At 31.5% G+C, this 24,738-nt stretch overlaps 1 protein-coding gene across 1 annotated transcript; it reads left to right on the forward strand.

The window, feature by feature from the left end:
- Positions 1-681: 681 nt before the first annotated feature.
- LOTGIDRAFT_208411 (hypothetical protein) lies at positions 682-24,738 on the forward strand (the record flags this gene model as incomplete). The annotated part of the gene is made up of 11 exons (XM_009045670.1): positions 682-746; positions 3,176-3,261; positions 4,770-4,863; positions 5,045-5,113; positions 5,509-5,641; positions 5,940-6,014; positions 6,325-6,594; positions 6,786-6,868; positions 23,300-23,393; positions 24,066-24,192; positions 24,512-24,738. Exons 1-11 carry the CDS (start codon positions 730-732, stop codon positions 24,736-24,738), a joined length of 1,275 nt encoding a protein of 424 aa, XP_009043918.1. The 5' UTR covers positions 682-729.

Raw genomic sequence — 24,738 nt, forward strand, 5'->3', positions numbered from 1 at the left:
AATGTAAACAACAGGAGTTACGTTAGTAACTAAATATAGACAATTCCGGAATACACATACAATTATATAACATAATATCATAGAGTTATATATAGCAACTCTATATATAACCCTATGCATAATATACACAAATCCCCTACAGCTGTATGAAAACACAATCCAGTTTTATGTTTTATTAAACATGTATTTAAAACCCTGAAATATATATTTACAAAATTAACATTATAACAGGACTACCGGTAGGCCTACAACCTTTAAAGTAGGGACAGATGCGCCATTTATTTTTACTAATCATACTTTAATCCCAAAAGCGGGATCAATCAATAGCTTAGTCAATCAGTATTAGTGTTAATTCATAGCTCACCGTCCTAATTTGAGTATTCAATTCCATGTGTGTCCAGAATTATTCGCATTTGAATTTTAAAATAACGACTCGTCCATTTAGATACTTAGCTGATTTTACGTGTTTCAGAGTGTGGCCGGGGTTAATACGTGGTAAATAGTCACTGCCAAAACAGCCATCTGATTTATCTTATCTTTATCTGATTTTTATCTGACATTGATAACATTGATTTGCCATACCGTAATATTCTTAAGTCGTTCAAAACAATCATGCAAACGGCTTGTATTATACTGTATGGATTCATTGCATTCAGCAGCTACCGTAGTTAGCACGCGACAATACAGGTAACAAACCATAGAGTTATATATACCAACTCAGTTCAAATAATGGAGCTCACAAACAGGTTCGTATTAAGGATATTTCTCTTTAGTATGGTCTAAATCTTCGAATTGTCTTCTTCATATATTTGATTCATTTAAAGCTATAAAACTGCTTGTTTTCATGTTTCAATCGCCAATGTTTAATCCTTCTATGGATTGTAGGCCTAATGTATGGTGGCACATACGTCGATCAACAATATTTTATGTACCGGTATTCGTGTTCAAATGGTGATTTCTCCCTTCCAAGTTTTCCTCATAGACAGTCAAGTAACCTAATTTCGTGGAAACCTATTATTCGTGGATTTCCGGAATGCATTAATAATTTACATGAGCGACCTTGCGCGACCTCCGCATTAGTTTGTTTTGATAAACATGGGTTTTCTGTACAATATCAGCTAGTAGAATGAATCCAGTAGTTTCAAGTAAGGTAAAAAATGTATTAATGTATACTTTGACAAATACAAAATGGCGGATTTCACTTATTACCAAACGTCACCATTTTTTATCGGCCGAATTTCCTTATAATCCCATGCGGTAATCGGAATTCCAAGTGTCGTCTGCTAGAATATATTCCAACAAATGAGGTCACATGATCAACTAGCGGATTCCATGTCAGCAGAAAATTTCTATGGAACACAAAGTGGACCATATTCTTATGTTGTTTCAGTGACTTTTAGCAATAAATCACGCTACGTATCTTATTTTGTCAGTCACTATTTTTTTTTAAAATCATGGTTCTTTGAAGGAATTGTCACTAGTTATAATGAATTGATATTAAAGATAAATATTAAGAGAGGTTAATTATACCACCCGGTATCCATACAACGTGTTTTTCTTGACTTATTTATAGATCAAACATTATACACGAAAATATGTGACGCATTCTGCCGCCGTTGCCGAGTTGGTTGCTCATGAAATATGGGTTAAAGTGAAGGATTCATAAAGAAAATCGAAATAAACCAATTTTAATTATTTTGTAGAATATCTGAGGAAACATCTAAGACATAAAAATTTTGTTTCCTTTTTTTAACTTTGACAAAATTTGGTGTTGAATCCTTATATCCACGAAAATAGGTTACACCACTGTATATAATGGACAAATAGCGAAATATATAGCTATAGCTGACCTTTGTTATTTATTTATTAGACGTAACTTGAACATATATGTACAAAGAAATTATAAGCTATTTGTGTTTGGGATGCGATGAGATGCGATGAAGAACGCGATGTGATGTTTCTAAAAATATTTATTCGCTGAACATGAATGATGACAACATGGCGATGACAAATGATGATGTGGCAGTGTCGAGCAGGCGGAAGTCCAGTTTCGTTGACTTGGGCAGCCTAGTAATGTTTCGTGTTCAGTCGATGTCATTTGGATCATCGTCCACGAACATTACAGGTAGTCCGAAACACCGATCTCGAACAATTGGAGAAAAAAAGTTTCAACTGATATTATAAAAATGATTATGCAATAATTGATTAAAAAAAATGGTAAGATTAAACTGACACGTATGCCATCTGTTTGACCAACCTCAGTCTCAGAAACACAATTTTTCTTAGCTAAGCTAATAAACAGGGTTGTATCTACTATCTAGAAAATACTTCAAGGAGGGGTGTGGGGAAGCAAATATGAGAGGTGAAATCTTCTTGCAACGATTGTTCTATGAGATTAACAACAGTATTAATATAATAAATGTATTATTTTAGGAAAGAAATGACTTACTGAAAATACCCTTTCTTAGGCCCATATCCCTGCAGATCCGGCATCTCGGGACGAACGGTTCAGTGGACACAGCCTGTGTGCACGAACAAACATTGTGATATGTGCCTATGGATATAAAAAAACAAAGATATGTAGCACCACGACTGGAAAAAGATACAACTGTGTATCAGCCTGTGATTGCAACACCCGCAATATTGTCTATCTGCTCACCTGCAAATTCTGCAGACTGCAATATGTCGGAGAATCAAAACGCTCCATTTACATAGGACTAAAAGAACATCGTGCCGACATTCGGCAGAACAGAACAGAACAGTCAGTAAACACTTCAATAAACCCGGCCATGGCCCAGATCCTTTCTTTGTCCATCTAATCAGAATCATAAACCATGACCCTGATCTAGATACGACCCCCAAAGAAAGACGCAGAACCGAACTATATTGGATCCACGAGCTCAAAACTATGACACCACTTGGCATAAATTAATTCATTTAGCTTCCCTACCGTCACTGGTCACCCTAATTCTATAATATAATAAATGGTTGTGTCATCAGCACATATTTCTGTGGTTGAATGTTTAGCAAATAATGGAAGGTATATAAAAATAAGGAATATAGAATTGGTCCTTGCTTGATCCTTGTCGCACACCACATTTCACGTTTATTTCTTGCACATGAAATCTCATTTAAATCTGCGTGTATGAATGTCATTAGTATATTTTGGTTTCAGAACAGAGAAGTATCCTGACTATGAAAAATATTTAAGTAAGCTTGCACTAAGACGAAAAAAATCCGCAACAGCTTCTGGACATGATGGTAAGTATGGTGTTCATCCCATTTCCAAGTACGATAGTTGACACGATATTGAGCTGGTTTCCTGACGGATTTTAACGAAACTTCGTGTGAGTGTCTGGTTTTGTCAAATTAGGATAAACCGTATTGAAAATCAATAACATTACAATTCAATAGTTAGCTCGTACACACTCTAGAAGTCACAATTCTTGAAGGATTTGGACAAAACTTGGTGAAACTGTTTATTAGGATTAACTATTGAAAATAATAAAATCAAGATATATGTAATGAGTTATTGCCTTTGTTCTTGGAATCTCGTTCAATTTTTAGCTCGTACTATAAGGTGTATAAGGTCTACAAGGCACAATTCTTGACGGATTAAGATGAAACTTGGTGAATTCTATAACATTACCCAAGTATGCTCCCTCAAGCAAATTCAAAAAATCTTCAAATATTTGACATGAGTTTTTACTCTTGTTCTTGAAAATGTGTCCAATTTTTACCCGTAAACACTGTAAAAGGCACAACAGATGTTAAAGAAACTTGGTGGAATTGTTAATTTTTGAACCCTATTAAGGACTCATTTGCTTGGTTTTAGGTTTGATAAAAACAAAACAAAACAACAATGAATAATAATGAAATAAAGGGTGCAACTCGTGCCTTTAGCACTCGGTCAGTCATCAACCAGTGAGCTAGACTTATTATTTGGAAGACTTTAAATCTTTCGTGATTGTAGGAATTCTAATGAATTTTTAAACACAGGCCTTTCCACCACATACTCAAGTGTTTCAGGAGTCAAATTTCACTGTCCAAACACAATATTCACCATAAAATTTTCATTGGAGTTAACAAATATGCTCTATATTTTTATACGCCCAAATGATATGAAACTCTACAAAGCCCAATTCTTGACGGAGTTATTGCGTTCAAGTTTTAGACTGTAAACACTCTAGAAGGCCCAATTCCTGACGGATTTTGATGATTCAGTATCGCCTCAAAAGAAGTTCAAAAGAAGTGTATGACTGAAGGTTGAATATTTCATACTGGTAATTGTTACTGTACTGCCAAATATTTTTATTTAAAATCAAATCTGTCAGTGGGCGTTTATTACTTTGCCTGGCAAGCTATCTTTTTAAAATTTTTGGGCCGAGACGTTTTCTGCCAAATGGGTGCTAATCATATCTACATACATGATCAATTCAGCCAGCGACCAATGAATTAGACTATATATTTGAAAAGGCCTTCTGGAGTCAAAAATGGTTTAGATAATTACCCTGGGATTTTACATTTAAAATCCACATATAATATCCCTGGGAGTTTATGTATGATTTCCCCAGTATTACATTTTATAGGATAGATCCTACCAGAACAAGTGCATTGTTATATAATATATAACATAATTGTAATAAATATAATTATATAATTGCTGATACTAACTTTTAATCACACAATTTGTCACTGAATATGAATGACGGTGATGTAAATGTTGAAGGTTGATGTCTGTGCTCTAGATAACTGCTTCTGTTTTGCAGATCGAAAGCCAGTTCCAGGACAAGATGTGCCTCTATTAGCTGGTCATCCACATGCAGATATTTTCCCTATTATTGGAACAGAATTAATTCTCAAGTGAGACATCCCTCTTTAGTTTCAATAGCTAAAAAATGTGATTATGTCCACAAATATTGCATTACAACCATTTCTATGTGTTTTAAGTATTAATGATTCTGAGGAGAATTATCAATGAACTAGTACTAAACTGTTCCTTTTTGAATGGAGATGTATAGGATATATATGCATGATATTACAGAGATGGAACAAAGCTGCAGATTGGTGAAGATCAGATGAAGGTGGCGTTACAGTATGGTAGTCTAAAAGGGTATGTATCGGATGATTGAAGCATTGGATAACTGAAAGTGCATAGAAGTAAACATCGAATTTTGTATGTCAATTATACAGAGTTTGTTATTTTACACTGCTCTGTTTGATTCTTTTCGATAAATGAACAATATGGTCCTAATACATTTCATTCTTCTTCGATGATCTGGTGGGATTAAAAGGAATGTAAAAAAGTTTTTCAATTGTTTATGTGTATCGGGGACACAGATAGCATCAATTTGCATCATTCTTATTTTGAGTCAGACTTCTGTGATTCTTAAAATGTTTGATGACGTCACTAAAAGCGAAGGGCCTAAGGTGATAAAGCATATTTTACGATTAGTACCAAAGCCTTTAAGAAAAATTTATCTTCTCTTAAACTTGGTTATCTTTAAGTCTTCCAGAGTTGAAAGAATGGTTGATAGAGCTAGTAAAAAGATTGCACGATCCTCCAGCGTGGAAGAATACTAGTCATCCTAGTAAATTAGATGTATTAGTAACAGCCGGTAGTTTAGCAGCCATAGCAACAGTTGGTATTTTCAATTCAATTTGTCCAATTATCCACCAATTGTTCCATAGAATTTAGTTCATCTTTACCTCTACGTGAGATTCTATTTCACTTGGTAGTCATCTTCACATGTGCATTCTTGAGAAATTGCAAAAAGTATGATACATTAAATGAGTGCAGTTGTTGGTGACAAGGTTTGTTTCAATTCGATTGAGATATCCCACTTTTTAAAATCAACTCTTGTTTATCTCAAATGCATATAGTCAGTAGTCTTAAATACAACTGATTAAATCTTAGGAATCTTTGACATCTCTTTCAGACTTTTGAACTGATCCTTGATGAAGGCGATACTCTTTTAACCCAAAATCCTACATATCAAACCATGCTCTGTGTTGTAAGTAGCACTTTTGATTGCTGTTATTTTTTAGGCAATATATGTACTACACGGTAAATTTTATTTGCACTGCACTTATATTATAAAACAATTATAAAAAATTCACTAACACGACTCATTCAGATGAGACAACAGAAACCTTCATTAAGCTTACCTTTTTTTCTATATCAATTCTTATGATCGGATGTTTTGGACAAAGATCCATGTTTTTCAAACCGCAAATGTTCTGTTAATACACACTGTTTTCATCGACACCAGTTTCAAAATCCTAAACAATATTAATTTTCAATACTTTTATATCTTGATTCAGGGTGAACCACTTGGTATTAATATAGTGGGTTTACCAGATGTAGATGCACATGGACCAGTACCCAGTTCTTTAAGAGAACTTTTGCAAAACTGGGAAGACAAGAAACCAAACATTCCAAGACCTAAGGCTTTTTACTTTGTACCAACTGGAGACAACCCACGAGGTATTACATGGTCAGAAGATCGTCGAAGAGATATATATCAGATTTGTCACGATTTTGATTTGTTGATTCTTGAAGACGATGCTTATTACTTGACTCAATTTAAAAGGGTAAGATTATGCTCTACATTGTTGTTTATTTGTTAACCTCTAAGAATCAAGCAAAACATTAATTTTTAAGGCATTGTATTTAATAAGTCACCATAAAAGCTTTGGGCTGGATAGCTTATACCTTTGTTTGAAATGACACATTATATTGTTCCTTATATGTGTGACTTGAGTTATTATTGTTATTTTTACAGCCTTTACCAAAAACGCTGTTATCTATGGATGTAGATGGACGAGTCATAAGATTTGATTCTTTTTCTAAAGTTTTAGCTCCTGGGTAGGATATATAATTATTAGATATAATGTATTACCAATTGTCAGAGTATTGAGATGTCAACATGAGTAGTTTAGGATGTATCCACAACGTGACATAGACCAGGCCCCAGGGCCAGTACTCTACCCTACACAATCAGTATTTCTGTTGAAATGCAAGATTTGACAGTATTACCTAGCATCTGAAAAATCGTATCAAACTAGTTAGCAGCTAAAACACGACTGTTTCAAAGTGACGAAACGGACTAGGAAATGCTGAAAAATCATTGTTTCCTCTCTGAATTGATGAAGGAAATGCTAAAATATCATTGTTTCCTCTCTGAATTGATGAAGGAAATGCTAAAATATCATTGTTTCCTCTCTGAATTGATGAAGGAAATGCTAAAATATCATTGTTTCCTCTCTAAATCAATCAAGGAAATGCTAAAAATTCATTGTTAACTCTCTGAATCACTCAAGGAAATGCTAAAAAAATCATTGTATCCTCAAATTCATCAAGGAAATACTAAGAAATCATTGTTTCTTCTCTGAATCAATCAAGGAAATGCTAAAGAAAAATGTTAACTCTTGAATTCATCAAGGAAATGCTAAAAATCATTGTTAACTCAATGAATCAATCAAGGAAATGCTAAAATCATTGTTTCCTCTCTGAATTCATCAAGGAAATGCTAAAAAATCATTGTTAACTCAATGAATCAATCAAGGAAATGGTAAAATCATTGTTTCCTCTCTGAATTCATCAAGGAAATGCTAAAAATCATGGCGAACTCTCGGAATCCATCAAGGAAATGCTAAGAAATCATTGTTAACTCTCTGAATTCAGCAAGGAAATGCTTAAAAATCGTCTCCTTCGAATTTGTGTTGTTCGTGTTTTAAAATTAAACTCATTCTGTTTTTAAATGAGTTAATTTGAATAACACAGCTCTATCATCTCTCATCCCAAAAGTAGCCAACTTTGTCTCAAACAACAAATCCCTCATTTCCTCAGGGGTGCAAGCTCTTGGATCTGTAGCAAAAGCAGGAGTAAATAAAAGCGAAACAGTGAAAAGATCTAACGAGTTGAAAGAATTACAACATATAAGAGAAATGCGAAATAAAAGATTAGAAAACAAAAAAAGCAATGGTTTTAAAATTATTGGATAAAAATGTCAATGATAATTGCCCAAACTCCTAAAACTTATTTCGGTTCTGACATTTAAAAATCATTAGGTTCTCTTCCTGGATTTCTTTGGGCAAAATACAAAACATCTTCCCGGTCATAATTATACTGGTGCAGGTACAAGGTTATCTTTGCGATTAGACGAAAACGATAAACCCAAACCAGGTGAAGAACCAGTCAATAGAGTTGATGCTGCTGCACTTAAACACGATATATTATACAGAAATAAAGACATAACATCCAGACACGAAGCAGACAAACAAATGATAATCGAACTTGAAAATATTCCAAATCGAACTTTCAAAGAGAGAATTCAAAGAGCATTAATCATTAAACTCTTGAAAGCAAAGATGAAAATGGGTATGGGAATAGCAGATGAAATACATAAAGAATTTAGAAAAACTAAAAACTTTTTAAAAGTTAAAGTAGATGAAATATGGTCAGCCGATTTGATTAATATGCCAGTCGAAAGAGGATATAAATATTGCTTAACAGTTATAGATTTGTACACAAGATATACTTGGGTTATTCCTCTCAAAAACAAAACAGGTTTATCAGTCAAACACGCATTTGTCACACCAACACAAGCCAGAAATAATCCAAATATTTAAGTCAATTAACGCACAACATAACTACGAAAATGAAATAAATAATTTAAATATCAAATCCAAATTTAAAGTCGGAGATCGAGTTCGTATTTTCAAATATAAAGCAAATTTGAAAAAGGCTACGTCGGTTTTGGACAAACGAAATATTCATCGTTGATAAAGTAAACAGCACATCACCTCCAACATATGAATTAATCGATCAAGACAAAGAACAAATCATAGGTAGGTTTTATCAAAACGGACTTAAAAAAACTGACTTTTAAAATGAATATCTTTCTCGATAAATACGGAACCGATACAACTACAAACTTTCAACTTATGAGATGGGCAAATGAGTTAAATATATCTCCGTTTTATTATTGTATGAGAGATGAAATAAATAATCTCAAATATAAGAAAGGTAAATTTTATGCTATAACAAATATACATACTTCCGATCAAAAAGGAGTTCATCATTTGCTTTGTACAAAGACTCTTCAAATGACTTATATTTTTTTGATTCTTTTGGATTAGAACCCACTGAAGAGTAGTGAAATTAACTAATAAACCAATCAAATGTTCAACATTTCAATTTCAATTACGGGGACAAAAGTTTTGTGGACAGCTTTCAGTTTGGGTTTTATATCAGTTGAATTTAGGAAAACAATTTGAAGAAATTATAATAAATTTAACTTAATAAAAATGGCGAATAAATTTGGATTAGGTTGTTTATCTTTAGATACTAAAAAACCTAACACAATAGCATGGATAAATAAAGCAAAAGTTTATTTTGTGGAACAAATTGGAGACACGCTTCAAGGTGATTTAGATATGAATAATTTTACCATAACTAATTTAAAGTTATCAGAAAATGATTATGATGCTGTTCACAAGAAATAGTTAATGGATCAATAAATAAAGAACATTAAAAAGAAAGAATAGGCGATGTGAAAAGATTCTTCAAACGACAAATAAATAATAAAGAGTTTATTGATGATACTAAACTACAACAAGAAGTAACAAGTTTAAAACTTTTTATTGAAGAACAATTACTTAATGTAGTAGATAAAACTCAATTACAACCTTTAAGTTCATTAATATCTAATTTAGATGATAAGATTACAAAACAAAAAATAGATCTTAAACAACTAATAGCCAATATTAATCCAGGTATAAGTGAAGATAAATTAACAACATTAGAAACTAAACTTATTGATAATAGTGAAATACAAAAATAAATAGTTGGTATTAAACAACAATTACTTAATGTAGTAGATAAAACTCAATTAGAAAATTTAAAATCATTAATATCTGAATTAGGTGATAAGATAAAACAAAAAATAGACCTTAAACAACTAATAGATAATATTAAACCAGGTATAAGTGAAGAAAAATTAACTGAATTAGAAACCAAATTCAATGATAATAGTGAAATAGTCGCTATTCAAAAACAATTACTCAATTTAGTAGATAAAACTCAATTACAAAATTTAAAATCTAAATTAGATGATAAGATATCAAAGCAAAAATCTTAAACAATTAATAGATAATATTAAACCAGGTATAAGTGAAGAAAAATTAACTGAATTAGAAACCAAACTCATCGATAATAGTGAAATAGATGCTATTAAACAACAACTTCTAAATGTAGTAGATAAAACTCAGTTACAAAGTTTAAGTTCATTAATATCTAATTTAGATGATAAGATTAAAAAACAAAAAATAGATCTTAAACAATTAATAGATAATATTAAACCAGGGATAAGTGAAGACAAATGGCAACAGCAATCAACTGCTTTAGAAACTAAATTTAAAACTGAATTACAAAAAGAAGTAACAAATATTAATCAACTGATAAAAAATATTTATGATAGTGAGATTCAACAACAGATAACTACTATTAATAACGAACTTTTAAAACAGGAACAAAATATATCCGCATTAGAAAAACATCTCAAGGAAAACATATTTGATGATTCGGGAAACTTTAATTTCCGAGGTAAATCTCTAATTGAAATTCTTTTTCCTGTAAAACTTAAAATCGATTAAATCTTCTTCTCTCATCCATCTAACTTTTTTAACGCTCGTAAGATTTTCGAATTTATCAAAGATGGTGAATATGTTGAAAATAAAGATTTGGAAGTTGATGATGAAAACAACAAGCCTTATCATATGTATGAAATTAAAACAAGTGGAAAATATATAGACACCTTTAGATTGTCAATAATACCAGACAATGACAACGATATTCTTTCAATAGGTGATTTTGATATGATATTAAAGACGGAAAGCTCACCATCGATCAACATTATTAGAAATCCAACTCCACAAAAACCACACACAATAAAGAGTTATACGTTTTTAAGAACATCAGACTTTGAATATGTACAACTATATTTTGTTAATAATAGTTTTTCACTCAATGTACGAAAATATTATCCTGATTTATTTACCTCAATTGATATTCACAAAAGTCAACAAGCTAAAGAATTTATAATATTTTCATCAATAATTGAACGTCATGAAGGAAATAGTAATAAAGAAGTTGGTGGTATATATACTTGTAGATGTAGTATAGAAAATTTACAGTTCATCTAAATAAGATTAATGATTCGAAAGAAGAAATATCATTAGTATCTGTAAAAGTTACTATTTATACACACGAAGTAATGATAACAGATAAACGAAAAAAATAGGAGGAGGTATAGAGATTAAGGGGTTCCCTATTGTAAATATTGAACACTATCCATCTTTTTCTTTATCAGGAATTCACTTAATTTAATGTCTTAAAAATGGAACTCAAAAGTAGACAACAATATATGATAGACAAACAAAACGACTTAAAAGTAAAACTAGAACAATATAATAAATGTAAGAAAAGATGGATTAGATTCTGTTTTCAAAACACTGAGTGTAGTTCTAACAGTAGGAACAGTTGCAACGGCTGTAACTGGTGGATTAATGGTTCCAGTACTTATTCCAACTTTATTAGCAACAATTACTGCTATTCAAACTTCATCTTGTGGGTTGATTGCTATAGGTTATACATCAAAACAGAAATCTTATTATAAAAGAGAAGATAAGAACGTAACCATTGAAGAATTAGAAGAATTCAATGAAATTCGAGAAAAATTTGAGATGGAAATATCAGCAATAAAAGTTAAAAAAAATAGATAATTAAAAAAGCATATATAAAAAATATGAATGAATCAATTGAAATTAATGATGATTGAACATGTTATTTTCAAATATTATCAAGGCTGTTTCCAATAAATAAACATTTAAAGGACAAATTGAAATAGATGGAGAGATATTTCAAGATGGAAAGCACAAACAATTTATGAAACTTCTTGGTTTTAATTCCAAAACTTTTCATACTATCTTTAGAAATATGGAAGAAAAATCTGACCCTTCTGATTGGTACTTTACAGGAAGTATCTTTTTACTTAAAGACTATTTTAAAGAAATTAAAAGAAAGTTGGAAGAGGAACTGAACTACTCAAAAAAATAAATGAATATATAGGTGAAAATTGTTACATACCAACAGATGGTAGCTGTTTTATCAAATGTGTAAACTATGTTTTAAACAAAGATTTAACAAATGAATTTCAAAATTACACCAATGGTTTCTCAAAAGCAAATAGAAAAGGATTGATGACATCTGCTAGAATTAATGAATTCAATAAGAAATATGATACTTCATTTCAATTAGATTGGGTTTTATATTTACACAACTCACATTTCTGTCTTATAAGAAGAAATTAAAAAAGTTTGGGTATTAAAGAAATAGAAGATAATTATGAACAAGAATGGAAAACGTGTAGAGATGATAACGCAGTAACACAGGTTTCACCTCTTAAACTAAACGTGCTTTCAAGTATGAGTGATGGCGGGTTATTTGCTTGGGATTGTGAAACATATTCAGAAAGTGAAACGCGTAAAACAATACCTTATGCGTGTACGTTAAGTAATTTAGAAAAACTAAGAAATATGTTAGACAGAATAAATAATCTCTCTCCAGATTTAAATCCTACAGATAATGTTCCAGAAGAATTTTATGATAAACTAATGAATATAGTAGAAATATTTGTAGGTACAGATTGTATAGATCAAATGTTGAAATATTTAGGTCAATATGATAGAAAGAGATTAATATTAATTTCTCATAACGGTAGCAATTTTGATAACTGGATCGTGCTTAAAAATGTAAAAAAAACTAACACACTGCCCTTTAAAAACACCCAGAGGAATTCTATCTTTACCTTTATCTAATCCATACACAGATGAAGATTTACAGAAAAAATTGAAAAGACAGAAAGAAATAACAAGCAATAATAATCATTTACAACATATTAATTTCACATGTTCCTATCAACATGAAAAATCTAGTTTAGCGACATGGGGTAATTCATCTAATCTACCAATGAATTTGAGAAAGATCACTGATATCAATGTTGCAAAATACACTGAAGATAATTGGGAATCTTTAAGACAGGAATGGGAACCTTATGCAAAAAAGAGATGCCCTATGTCTTGGAGCTTGTTTGATAAAATATAACCAAGTAACGAAAGAAGTTGTAAACCAGAATATGTCCAATAATCTAACAGCTCCTTCTTTATCTTTAAAGGGTTGGTATTATTTATATCATTATACGATAAAGAAATTGTTGAAGAAGAATTGTATGAAACTACTAGAATGGTTCCGAAACATAAAGAAAAATAAAATATAGAAAAGTTTATTCGCACACTAATCCTTTTATAAGACATTTTATCGGACGATCTATTAAAGGAGGAAGAGTTTCGGCAAATAGAAAAATATTTGAAACGAACAAAATGGATGAAATTTGTAATGTATTAAAGGAATTTATTTCACAAAGTGAATCACCAAGTGATACTGAAAGTATTTCACAAAGTGATAATTCACAAAGTGATACTCAAAGTATTTCACAAAGTGAAACACCAAGTGATAATTCAAGAAGAGATAACATAATTGATTTATTCAAAGAATACAGCGCTAGCACAAAAGACAAAACAGAAATTAATTCAAAACTTAAAAAAATAAACTGTAATAAACTAACGTATGTATGTATAAACGGTTTATACGCTTCAGCAATGTCGGATTTAGACAGTGAATATCCAAAAGCAGAAAGTGCTAGACCGTTTCTACCAGAAGAAGAAAACGAATTTGTAAACTCTTCAATAAACAAAAATTTAGACCTAGAACAGCTATTTTAAGAGTATGGTTTGACTATCCCAAAAACATGTTCTTCCAACCGATACCAGCTAAAGATAATATCACTTACACAAATAAAGAAGGTAAGATGGAAACTGGCACCAAAATCAGGTTTAGAAATGGTTTCTGTTACGACTTTTTAACATCGGTCGATATTCAAGAAATAGTTAAAGCCGGTCGTAAAATACTCAAGATATTTGATGGTATAGTATACGAAGAAAATTTTAAAACTCCACCATATAGAGATTATATTTTAATTTTAAGAGATCTTAGAAATAAATATTAACGAGAAGGTAATATGGTTGGTAGTAATTGCATGAAATTATTAGGTAATTCCTTGTATGGTAAATCTATTCAGAAGGATAGAAACACGAGAAATCATTTGTGGAATGAAGTAACTTTCAGGCTAACTTCAACTCACATGTTAAAAACTATGAAAAAATAAATGATACTCAATATTTCGTTGAGACAGAAATTGAAGAAAAAGAGATTACTGCTGAAGATCACTCAACTAAATCTACAGGACTTACACCTAGTCATTTGGGATCATTCGTTTTATCTCACAGTAAAAAAATAATGAATAATTTCATTCATGTAATAAATGGATTTTATAAACCTGAAATATACTATACCGATACGGTTGGCTAGTTGTCATGATGTGTCAAATGAATTTAACAAAAAATGGGAAAAAAGTTTCACGAATGGTAAAGTTATTCCAAAGGATGATGATAAACAAAAGAAAGTTTTCAGAAGTTATTTAAATCTTGTAAAGAGAAAACCACCAAATAGTGAAGGAATTATGTTTCCTTATAGTGATAAAGATGAGTATAGTTTTGATGAAAACTATGAATTTGATGATTTCGATTACATATATATTCAAGAAGAGAATGAAGAGTGATTATTTACTCAATAAATTTAGTTCTTTTGTTTTAAATGAAGTTGAATTACAATTTCCTCGTTACCAAAATCAATAAACCTATTTTTACCATCTTTGATTTCCAAATTTATATCTTTAATCATAAAGGAATTAAGTGGTAAATATGTTGTTTGAAATGGTTTCTCTGTAATTCTATATCCAATCGGTACAGTGAATGTTGGAATACTGTAAATAATCTTACGTTTGTGTTTGTTGAAAAATCCACCTTTCATTAAATTACAGTGAATATTAATGACGTCGATATCATTCTCGATATTAGCTTTATGAGGGGCTAAAGTGGATTGCGTGTATATTTGCTTATCAAATCCTAATGAAGTATTCAAAGAATTTTCTACGTTGAAATCAACTTGACTCTAATTTCTCAATATCAATTTTATTAAGTTCAGATTCAAATTACCTTCGAATTCAATATTGTTTTTACCATTTTCACTTCCTCCATATTCAGACAGATATTCGTTTATGGCAACGTATTCATAGCTTCCTGGTAGTAAACTTATGGTTTTGAATGTAGCTCCGTCATCTGTTGATATTTTCATTTGGTTATTATTTTCGTTGATATTTCTAATGGTATTGTAAACAGAGAAATATTTTAATCCCAATTCATATTCTTCATTGCGATCGAGTTCATACTCATAATCTAGAGAAAATTTAATGTCTGATTTATTTGAGGTGATAACGAATAATTGTTCTTTATTTGGCATTTTTTCAATGACTATTTTTATTGGATAATTTCATCAATCACGCTTTTATAATCATTTTTATCTATGATACCTTTCTCGAAGAGTCTTGTTAATATACAATTTACCTCATTATAATGTCTGTCTGAACGATGACCTTCCTTCATTGCCTCTAATATTATTTCTAATCTATTAAGTAGTTCCTCGTTGTCGGATAAAAACGTTATACCTTGTCCACTTTTTTCTCTAGCTATCTCCTCTTCCAATTCGTCTATTTGTTGTGTGATTGAAGTATCATCTACTTCGTCTATTTCTTGTATGATTGGATTGTCTTCAGCATATTCATCATCTTTGATTAATAGCTTTTATATATAGATCAACTTCTTTTTGTTTCGGGTCCCCTCTTTCTTATCATATGTAGAAATTTTGAGTACACTACTGACCTACCGCAAAGAAGTAATCGAGACAAACGAACAAATAACAATGGGTTAAAACTTGTGGAACTATGTAGAATATTGAGCTTAAACATAGTGAATGGAAGATATGGTAGTGACACTGGCGTTGGCGATTTTACATGTTACAATAAAAATAATGGTAAGAGCACTATTGACTATGTAATCACATCAGCAGAGTTACTGCCACATCTTATTGATTTCTGTATTGATAACCTTGACAAATGTTTATCCGATACACACTGTGCCATAAATATTAAACTAAACGCAACTTGGCCAAACGTTCAGGGAAAATGCGAAGCAAAGCAAGCGGTGTGTCAGAGAATTAAGGTCTCTAGGTGGGACACAAATTGTTTAGAACCATACACTGAATCGTTTGACCAAGCGGCGTTGCATAACCTGAAAAATAAAATAGAGAATAATAATGATAACCAATGTGATGTTAATACATTAATTTCAGATCTCTGTTCAATTATTTTAAAGGCAGCCGAGAACACAGGGTTACATAAAGAGGTAACTGTTAAAACCAAACGTCGTGAAAACAAACAGATTTGGTTCAATACGACGTTCGTATCTAAACAGAAAAAGTACGCTAAAAAATAATAAATCTCAAGAAGTCAAAGATGAAACAAAACAAATATCAAAGAAACTTCAGACACTTTTAAGAAAAACGAAAATACTTTAAGAAATTGAACCTAGATCTGAAGAAATTGAAAATTCATGAACCTAAAGAATACTGGAGTATTCTTAAAAGTGCTTCTAAGACTAAACGTATAGAATCCAATCTCTCGGTGACTGATTTTGAAAATCATTTTAAATTATTGGGTGAATTACACTCTAATACAAAAATCAAAGTAATAGAAGCGCGATCGATTGACCATTCAATCAACGAAGATCTAAACAAAAACTTCTCATATGACGAAATTAGATGTGCAATTTCTAAATTAAAAAATAATAAAGCGTGTGGTATTGATTGCATAATAAACGAATATATTAAAAATAGCCCAAATCAGATCACTGAAATAATAGTAACGCTATTTAACGTTATCTTAATGACAGGTAAAGTGCCAAGTGACTGGTGTATAGGTACCATAAAGCCCCTGTACAAAAATGAAGGTAGTGTTCACCATGCCGATAATTATAGAGGAATCACCCTCCTTAGTTGTCTTGGGAAACTTTTCACTTCTTGTATTAATTTCCGCTTAACATCGTATGTAGAATCATGTGGGCTACTAGAACCGAACCAAGCTGGTTTCCGACTACTGATCATAGTTTTACTCTGTATTCCCTAATTGAACTTTATCTGAATGATCGTAAACGCATATACTGTGCATTTTTAAATTACAAAAATGTTTTGATCTTTTTAGACCGTGCAGCGGTGTTCAATAAGTTGATATCTTATGGAATTAATGGTAATATTATTAATGTCGTTTACAATATATACCTTCAGGCCATAAAAATGTAGTTTCAAACTTTTTCAGTTGTCAGGCGGGTGTACGCCAAGGTGAAAATCTATCACCGCTCCTTTTTGCAATATTTCTAAACGATTTTGAACATTTCATTGGCAAACATTATAGGGGTTTGGATTCGCTTCTAGTAACCCAATGCTTATGTGTATTTGTCGAAGCTCAGGTTCTGGGAAAACTTATTTGACCTTTAACATGTTGACAACACCAAAACTTTTAGATTTAAATTCATTATATATCTACACAACAACACCAAAGCAATCATATTATCAATTCCTCAAAGCTTTAGAATATATACCAAATAAAGACGTTCAAGACATATTTAAATGTTATGAAGATGAGATAGATATAAAAGATATCCTAGATACACATATAAAAGAAAAGAATCCATCTTTCCTCCATCGACATAAAGGTTTTTCTTACGAAAAATGTTAATGATTTAGATTTGTCTAAATTTGATAGTGAGCGAAAGAACTTAATAGTGTTTGACGACTGTGTAGCACAAAGAATTCAAGCTGTTCAACAAGAATTCTTCACGAATGGAAGACATCACAACTGTCACTGCATATACCAATCCCAATCTTTCTTTAAAAAGGATTGTAAAGCACAATGGAGAAACCCAGACGATCATGGATATGTATTCGTTAATACTAGAAAACCTGCAGGTGAAAGAGTTATGACAGATATATGTTAATTTCATTTCTTTAAAAATGGGTGATTGGAATAATCTTATAAAAAGAAATAGACAGTATATCAAAGCTAAGAATAAAATAAAGACCCAAGTTGAACATAACAGATTGCAACAACTTGGATTAACAGAAAGTCTACAAACTCTATTTCAACCAATATTGAAAAGTCAAGAAGATATTAAAAAGAGACTCGCGCCTCCCATAGAACCTTCACCCCATAAAGATCCCCCCAAAACCGATTGAAAACGTTATTTTTCAAATCCAAACCCAGATTTGCCAAAGAGCATTACACCAATTGTTGATAATGAAGGGTTATTGTTTAATGGATTTAGAATAAGATTTAGTGGAAATTCACCAATATTCAAAATCGATACAAAAGACTTTATATTTACATTAACAGAAGGATTAATAGATTTAATGAATGGCGGTATTGATATTGCCGATTACAAGGATTTAGTAGATAGATAGATAGATAGTTTATTCTCTTATACGACCCCTTTAAGAGGTAAATGAGAAATACAAACATGTTTAAAAATTATCAATTAGATGGCGACAGTACATATTAACAATTACAATCATTAATAATAACATTAACAAAGGAAAATGATCATAAATTACTAATTATCAATTGTATGAATTTTGCCAAGTTTGAAAGTTGTCTCCTGCTAATACAGGAGAATAATTGGTTAAATTTATCAGTATTTGGTTTAGTATAATAATAGGGTTTGATGTACAATTTACGTTCATTATTCAAAGTCTGACAAATCAGTACATAATGATACTCATCGGGGCAACCACTACCACATAATGTACAGATCATATTTGAATCCTGTGTGAATCTATTCCTTGTGTATGGAAGGCAATTTGACCCACACCTAAATCTACACATAATAGATCGCTCTTTAAAGGAAAGTTTAGTTAAATAAGATTCAAAATTGTGATAAGATTTCATCAATCTGTAATTCAAACATAAACTATAAAGACTTCAATAGCCCAGTTTTGTAAATATCACATAAACGACGTTTAAGCTCAATTTTTATCCACTTAGGGTTGACGTTGTTATGGTTATACCAGACAAAGGATAAGCCACAATTATCCAATATTGATTTGATTTTACAGAGCCACTTAGATTTAAAAATTTCATTATTATACAAATGCATAATAAGAGCTAAAATAGTATATGATATTTTACTTGACATTCCTTGAGTTAATCTGACACAAAACATGACCATATTGACATCAATTGTAATCTGGATTGGATAAGTTCCAGTTTCACCATATAGCATACAGTTAGCAGTTCTAGTGATTATTGACAATAAATTCCTAAGGAAACTTCTATAAACTTTTTCAATTTGGTTTGAATCACAGAACCCCCAGATTTCACTTCCATAAGTTAAAATTGGTGTAATTATTTTCTTCGAAGAGTTCTAATCGCGTGTCGATATGTAAGATTAGTTTTTGGGATTTGACATTTAAAGCATAAAGTGCTCTCTTTGCCTGAACAACCTGTTTGTTTATCTGTTTGTTGAATAAACCGTTGTAATTAAATACTACGCCTAGACTGTCGCTTCTGCCGCAGCCAGACCAGCAAATATCAAAGGTAGGAAAGGTAAAAATCCACCTTCCTTTACACTCTTGTCAATTCTTTCCAAATATATATCATCACGGACTTTACAATGTTTATATTTATCAATAATTTTTTTTAGATATTTTAATCCTTTTACCATTGTAAGTTATTGTAGTTGGTGATTCCGTTTCGATAGCTTCTATTATTCTTTTCACTAAAGTTTCCGGTTTCTTTTTTAAGAGGGTAATTTATATGATTATTCTATACGAATCATCCGTCTGTCGGATATTTTAATTAAATGTTTTGCTTCTTCCAATAGTAAACAATAACCTATTACATTTCCTTGTGTTTTTTCAATGTAAATATTTATATTTACTCCTGTTTTGAAAAGATCTTCTTGGTGAGCTGACAGATCAAAACAGAAGATTGGGTGATTAATTGCAAAATCTACATATTCAAACTGAGGTGAATTTCCAAATAATTCACACATATTTTTATAATTTCTATACAATTCATTATAATCCTTTGTGGTTGGATTAATTGTTAAAGGTTGGTTAGGATAATTATCATATCATTGTTCAATCTTACTTCAACTTTACGGATTATAGGATCTTGAGTTTGGTTCATTTCTACTCTAAAGATATTATTGTTATTCGTTTGAGAATCTGGTAAGTTCTTGAAACCAACCATTAAATATCTTGCTGGTTTAATAGTGTTAGTGATTGGCCATGTAGTGGATTCTCCAGTGAAAGTCATGCTACCTATTGTGTTGCGACGAAGAAATGCTATTTCTATATCTTTAGTTAATGAGTTGAATATTCTCGTTTCTACTTCAATTGGTGGTGTTATTACGGGTATGTAAAGTTGGAGATTCGTTATTTCTAATTTTGCACCTGAAGCATTCTCTCCCAAGAATATCTTATCATCATTGATTTCTCTTTGTAGATAAATTTTATATGATAACCCTATGGAAACTTTTCTGTGTTCCAACGGACCGAATAAAGGATATAATTTCCAGTTTACGCAATTACCAAACCTATTATTCGCAACAACATTATTGTACTGAAGTACTCGTTTTTCAAATCCATGATTACCTGCTCGTCCTACTCTTTCTATTTTGTTTCGAGCAATAGCTCTCATTCTATCTTCATTTGCATCATTTGGAACATTTCTTACCGGTTCTTTTAAAACTCTTCCATCACCAACATCGGGTATCCAGCCTGAGACTGAATCGTAGTTTTTGGAATATAGAACTGTTTTCAACATTGTGTCAAATTGTCCAGAGTGTTTAATGGTTTCTATGGGATTTGAACCAGCTTCCAAAACCATTTCAGTAAGTAAAGATGGGAAGAAATTGTTTTCTAACGTTGTGTTGGTTTGTGGTTCACGATTCTCATTGGGAGTTCCGTCTTTGATTTTGAAATCGCATTTGAAATAGGCGTCAGACAGAAGTAACCAATTCGATAATGAATTAATCTCGAAAGTGACCCTACCCCCATCATTTAGTTGAGACCTAGACCATATTTGTCACAGAGTTTGGTAGTATCACCCACTGCCTGTGATGGTTTAAATATTCTTCGTGATATGAAATGTTGGCATCTATTAAACTTGTGTCTGGAATAAAACAAAATTGATATTTTGAAAACAACAAATAATCTTAATTCCACCCTCTCGTCTTATGATTAAATCAAACAAAGAACATATCTTGATTTTGCATTAAATTCCTATTCTTCCAGCGTAACAAAATTTAGACAGTGTTAATAGTTGAGAGTTTAGTCTGTCTATGCCGATGTGGCATGGGCGGAATGTTATATGTTAATATAACCATCTGTTACTTAGTGACGTATATCCAGTCAACGATAGACGAGTGATTGTCTATTATAAATCAATAACTGTGTATAAACTAGTTGTTATTTTACTCTGAAGTAAATAAAAAACAGTGTTACCTCCCATTAATCAGTTAAAAAATGTTTGTTTTTTCTAAATTCTTTGTGTATTTCATCTGCTATTCCCATACCCATTTTCATCTTTGCTTTCAAGAGTTTAATGATTAATGCTCTTTGCATTCTCTCTTTAAAAGTTGGATTTGGAATATTTTCAAGTTCGATTATCATTTGTTTGTCTGCTTCGTCTCTGGATGTTATGTCTTTATTTCTGTATAATATATCGTGTTTAAGTGCAGCAGCATCAACTCTATTGACTGGTTCTTCACCTGGTTTTCGTCTAATCGCAGATCTAACCTTGTACCTGGACCAGTATAATTATGACCGGGAAGATGTTTTTCTCCAGGGTATTTTGCCCAAGGAAATCCAGGAAGAGAACCTAATGATTTTTGAATGTCCGAAATAAGTTTTAGGAGTTTGGGCAATTATCATTGACATTTTTATCCAATAATTTTAAAACCATTGCTTTTTTTGTTTTCTAATCTTTTATTTCGCATTTCTCTTATATGTTGTAATTCTTTCAACTCGTTAGATCTTTTCACTGCATCGCTAATATTTACTCCTGCTTTTGCTACAGATCCAAGAGCTTGCACCCCTGAGGAAATGAGGGATTTGTTGTTTGAGACAAAGTTGGCTACTTTTGGGATGAGAGATGATAGAGCTTTCGAATTTGTGTTTTAAAATTAAACTCATTCTGTTTTTAAATGAGTTAATTTGAAGATATTATAGGCGTAGGGCGCTTGGGAGTTGGTAAACAGGTACCCCTATAGACTCCGGGTTTATTAACCGCGTGCCTGGTGGGGTTGCGGGCGATGCAAGAAAAAGAGTAGTATAAGAGGTTATAGATAGGTGGCGATTTTTATAATTCGTAAACACTCTAGAAGGGACAATTCTTGATGGATTTTAAGGAAACTTGGCATGAGTGTTCGTAATCACCCAAAGATGAACCCTATTGAAAATCAGAAGAATCGAAAAATATTTAGTATGAGTTATTGCCCTTGTTCTTGAAAACGCGTTCAATTTCTAGCTCGTAAACACTCTAGAAGGCACAATTCTTGATGGATTTTGACGAAACTTGGCATGAGAGTTTGTTATCAACCAAGGTTAAACCCTATTGAAAATCAGAAATATCGAAAAATATTTAGTATGTGTTATTGCCCTTGCTCTTGAAAACGCGTTCAATTTTTAGCTCGTAATCACTCTAAAAGGCACAATGGTTGACGGATTTGATGAAACTTGGTGTGGATGTTGGTAATCACTTAAGGATGAAGCCTATTGAAAATCAGAAGATTTTAAAAATATTAAGTATGAGTTATTGCCCTTGTTCTTGAAAACGCTTTCAAATTTAGCTCTTAAACACTTAAAGGCATGATTATTGCTGGATTTGAACAAAACTTGGTTTTATTATTCAGTCCCGCACTGAAGATTGAATATTTGTCTTCTAGAGTTTTCACGAGCTAAAAATTGAACACGTTGTCAAGAACAAGGGCAATAACTCATACTTCAATATTATTCAGTATCGCACTAAAGAGTTCAAAAGAAGTGTATGACTGAAGGTTGAATATTTCAAACTGGTGATTGTTACTGTACTGCTAAATATTTTTAAAATCAAAGCTGCCAGTGGGTGTATATTACCTTGCCTGGCAAGCTATCTTTACCACATTCTGGTAACTATTGGTAAATATCTCAACCATACTTACTTAAATAGTTTTTTTGTAATGTAAGTTTCAGATTGGGTTTTATCACAGCACCAGCCTGCTATATCAGTAAATTGACTTTATTTTATCAGACATCTCGAGCTGTTTCCCCTTATAATCAGGTAAAAACATTTAATCATAGTAAAAAGTATGCTCTATAGGATTGATTAATTGAAACCGATGTCACCAAACAGAAGAATTTATGACTTAATATGTAATAGTTTTACTTTAAGTTATTAATATGTAATCTTCTGAAGACTAATATTAAAGGTGCAGTATGCAAAAATGTTTTTTTATTTTTTTTTTTATATTAATTTTGCTCCAGTCTTTTGTGTTTTCAACACCAACCAAAAACATAGCGACTTTAAAAGGTTTACGTAAACCTCTAGATATTTTTGGCGTCCTAAAAATTAACGGAATGTTTTTTTTTAAGTTAAAACTTTCAGATAATTCTAGATTATAGTCAATAGTTTTACTTAATTTGTGCACGTAAAAAACAGAGCAACTAAAAAACCACACTGCCTCTTAAGGACTAAATTATTTTTCTAAAATACCAATGTTCTGTGATATGAAATTAAATTACGATTAATTCAATGTTCAGAATCACTTATTCAGTGAACCTTTGTGCTATTAGATTCACAAGATCAGCAATATTTAATATACTATTATATTCACCATTATAATAATGATATATTTTTGATTATACTTTTACTATTTAAGTTATTAAATAAAACTTTGTGTAAGCGTATTTTGAATGGCTTAATCCTTTGTGCTATATTTTTTTTCGATTTAAGGTGATAATTATGTCTCTTCTACGTCATTGGGGTCATGATAGATTTTTAAAACAATGTGTTCATGTAACGCAAACATACAAACAAAAGGCTGAATCCTTAACATCTTTCCTACAAAAATATATGTCAGGTTTGTAAAATAGTTTTCTATTCAAATTACCGAATGTATATTGAGGAATAATAATTAACATTGCAGACCATCTCGCTTTTTTAGCTTTGAAATAATATTAACATCTCAGGTTATTGCTCAATAATCAACACTTCCCTGCCGATGTGTAAAAATTACATCTAAAATATTTGCAATACTTCCTTTTTTGTGGATTGTTTGGGATGATGCGTTTAAGTTATGTGATTGACATAGGCTACGCCGATGCGCATTGCTTTGAATCTTTAACTCATAAAAAAATTAAAGGAAAGGAACTATCTGATTATATCCTATTTCATAACAGATGTCGCAGAATGGAACAAGCCCGAAGCAGGGATGTTTTTATGGGTAAAGTTAAAATATCTTAACGATTCATTGCCAGTGGTAACAAAGTGTCTAGAGAAAGGTGTATTACTGGTTAATGGAGCATCAAATATACCACATGGTGGTAGTCTTATTTCTCCGTTCATCAGAATGGCATATTCCAAGGCTACAGAAGAACAAATGGATAGGGTAAGGAAAAAATGTTGA

This window comes from Lottia gigantea (genome assembly GCF_000327385.1).
Source record: "Lottia gigantea unplaced genomic scaffold LOTGIsca_1, whole genome shotgun sequence".
Taxonomy (NCBI): Eukaryota; Metazoa; Mollusca; class Gastropoda; family Lottiidae; genus Lottia; species Lottia gigantea.